The following is a 3,346-nucleotide window of genomic DNA, read 5'->3' as shown; positions in this document are numbered from 1 at the left end:
GAGTCATTTTAGACTAGACTTCTATACAACCAGAGGAGTCGCCCCCTGGTGGACACTAGAGAGAATGCAGCTTTAAGACATGAAGCTTTGACTTCACTCTGCAGACCCGGAGGTTGCCGCCTGGTTTAAACTTTTTCCTCGAAGGCACCGACGTCCGCTCACTCACCCGTGTCGGCGTCGGTGTATCTGGTGAGGGAGCGCTGCGAGGCCGGTGACTCCTGTCCCTGTGTCGGCGACCTCCTCCGTGTCTCCCCTCCTCGGACACCACCCTCTCCAGGGAGTAGTCGTCCAGCCTCACGCCCCGGCCGTGCGCCCGTGCACCAGGCTGGAGGTGGAGCGACGCATCGGGCTGGTGTCGGTGATGGTCTGGGAGGGGAGATGAAGGGTGAGAGAGCGGAGATGCAGAGAGGGAGAAGGACAGGGCGGATGGGGAGAGCATAAGGTAGGAGAGGAGGTGATAAGGTGAGGAGAGAAAAAGAAGGAAAGGAAGTGAGATTTAATGCATTCTGACTGTTCCGACACTCAACACTCTGTCTGTCAGATAGTGCATTCCTGTATCTGACTCGGGTCAAACAGCAGAACCAAAGAACTCTTGGTTCAGTCGGGTTGTGGTTAACCACACTAGGACACTTCAGGTTTTGTTCTGAACATTTTGGCTCTGCACACTTCTGAGCTGAAGCACTATTTGACCCGCCTTCAAATCATTTATCAGCTTCATGGTATTTGCATTTAAAGTAGCTTGACCCCATAATACCTGGAACCCCTGAAGGACTAAGCCTTTGACAAGCACATATAATAACATGCTTCTTCACCAAAAACATGGGGGGGGGGGGGGGGGGTTGAAACAGACAAAATAAACGGGGACAGGAAGAGAAGAAAGGGGCTCGAGAGACAGAGAGCAAGCATGAAGGAGGGCCATAGAAACCATGCCTCACATGCACCCACTGGACTTTTCCAAATGGCAGCCATATTAGCTCACGGTCGGTTTTGGAAAGATAAAATAAATACTGAATTTAAATCTGGCAGATTACTACTGGTGTCAACACATATCGTGACATGAACTAAGACAGCAGGAGGAGCACATTGCTGCATTTCCAACACTATAGAAGTGTGAAACAGCTGATTAGTAGATTCAAATCTCTCTGGCTTAATGCTAACCGATGTAGCATAATTATTTCAATATCTCTCGTTATGTTACTTCGTATTCTGCTCATCACAGAATCATTTAAAGAGTTTTAAACATGTATTTTTCTCTGCTTGTCTTATATATCGGTATCGTTTGTCCAACGGTATGACATAAATGTAATATGGCAGCCAGGTGGATAAGGTAACATGACATCCCATAACCTTAGGAGTCTGGTCAGAACGCTCTGCAAGAACCCAACAGAAAAATCGTACAGGCCCGCCTTAATTCGTCTTGGTGAGATATTCACTGTTGTCCTGTATATTATATATAAATCTATAGATGAACCCGGGGAAATACGGGAAGTTAAAAAGTGTTCTAGGAGTCGAGGAGTTTGGGATGAGCAGCTATCAGCTGCCTAACGTTAGCCTCCCGCGGTGAGCCGGGTAACGTCGGCTAAGCTAACGCCGGCTAAGCTAACGTCGGCTAAGCTAACGCCCCTTAGCTAACAAAGTAGGTTTATTTTGTTCTGCTGTTAGGGTCAAAGAATATTAGTTCTACCGATTTTATGGTTACGGTTGGAGTTTGATTCCATATTATACCGTATAAATATGTTTTTGCCGTTGACAAAAATGCTGTTTTGTCATATAATTAACATGAAAATACCGCATAGATACATGAAATATACTGTTAGCTGCTGTAACTAGAGCCACAAAGACAACGTCATTCGGTTGACATTACAAACGGCGCCTGATCACCGTGTTAGCTGATGACTCGCAGTCAAAAACATATCTCATTTATGTTTATTATCGCCGACTATGTACGTACCGCGAGCGATCACGGACGCATTCGGCAGAAAGTCACCAGTTAGCAGAAATGGCTCTTTGAACCCGTCTAGTACTGTGTGTGTGTTTGTATAGATTTTCCTGCTGGGTTCATTATCAGGCTCTTCTGACCAGGACAGGCCCCCTGCTGACACTCTGAACCCCCCCCCCCCCCCCCAGCTCCACATCACCCTGATGATAAAGCACATGTCAGTCTGCAAGCGGCAGGCCGGACACAAAGACTTGGACGAACATGAGAGGATTTTCACCGTCCGGAGAGGAGCCGCACACAGCCAGCCCGACAGAAGCCATGCATGCCCTGCGGGTAGCCGGCAGCACGGCACTACACGCGGTCGCACACTTCTTCAAGCACAAACACACTTCAAGACAACGCGTCGCTTCCCACTTCTTTCTTGGCAACGACGCGCGTATTTGTTATCAAAGTTTATGTCAACAACTACGGCCGTCACAGGGTTAGATCTACTAAGAATTCACGATAATGGTGTTATTGCAATTTCTAAAGAAACTTTTTGGCAAATGAATTACCCTAAAAGGGTGTAAGAAGTGGACGTAGTCATCGTGACGTCACTCATTGGTTTGTGGACTGATGTTTTGAAGCCTTGAGTTTGTCAATTTTGTCGTTGCCATCTTGGATTACGGCCGTCGCCATGTTTTTTTGGGGGGTTTTGCAACCAATGGACTGAAATAACCATATTTGGAATGCGGAGGACTGCCGAACAGACGGCGTATACGTCTCTAGTAGCGGTCCAAAAGGACTTTTTCCCTTTGTGTCTCATGTGAAAACAAATGTCAACATTGACTATTTTAAGTTGCGTAACGTGACCTCATTGCTAACGTAATGTCGCCTACTCAACTACAATACGTAGGTTGCGTAATGTTACGGAACTTTGCCGCGTCAATACGTAACTTACATAACTTACATAACTTATTTAACTACGTGACAAACGTACTTATTTACATAAGGTTTATTTACATGCCGGTATATCCCAACATCGCTTTTCGACAACTCGCCTCACTGCTCCACCGTGTTGCGGTAATAACATTTCACATCATTTCGTCAATCGATGACTGCGTGGATTGTAGCGGCATGTTCATGTGTGACTCTGATGTCACATTTCAGTCTATTTATTACTTTTATTTTAAATTAACCTAATTATATAACACCTTTTATACAATGAGTTTAGCTCAGAGCGCACGAATAACTGAAGAAATGATAACAAGAACAGACAATTTACCAAGTTACAATGTTAAAAGAAAGAATGATGTTAATACTACTGTTAGTACTACTACTTCTACTACTACTACTAACAATACTAATAGCATTAGTAATAATTCTGGTTTTAGAGGCGCACAGCTTTTAACAGATGCTGTTTAGATG

The 3,346-nt window shown here is 45.1% G+C and overlaps 1 protein-coding gene across 1 annotated transcript in view; it reads right to left on the bottom strand.

Moving 5' to 3' along the window:
• Window positions 1–166: 166 nt before the first annotated feature.
• cacna1ab (calcium channel, voltage-dependent, P/Q type, alpha 1A subunit, b) overlaps window positions 167–3,346 on the bottom strand; it is an 89,073-nt gene continuing 85,893 nt past the window's right edge. The window contains 1 exon segment of the mRNA XM_068704366.1: window positions 167–366. Coding sequence (XP_068560467.1) covers window positions 295–366 — 72 coding nt within the window. The 3' untranslated portion in view covers window positions 167–294.

Source organism: Cebidichthys violaceus, unplaced genomic scaffold (genome assembly GCF_023349555.1).
Source record: "Cebidichthys violaceus isolate CVI_PGR_0920_01 unplaced genomic scaffold, fCebVio1.0.p SCAF_90, whole genome shotgun sequence".
NCBI lineage: Eukaryota > Metazoa > Chordata > Actinopteri > Perciformes > Stichaeidae > Cebidichthys > Cebidichthys violaceus.
The sequence above is the reverse complement of the archived record's forward strand: the minus strand, read 5'-3'. Positions and strand labels throughout refer to the sequence as shown.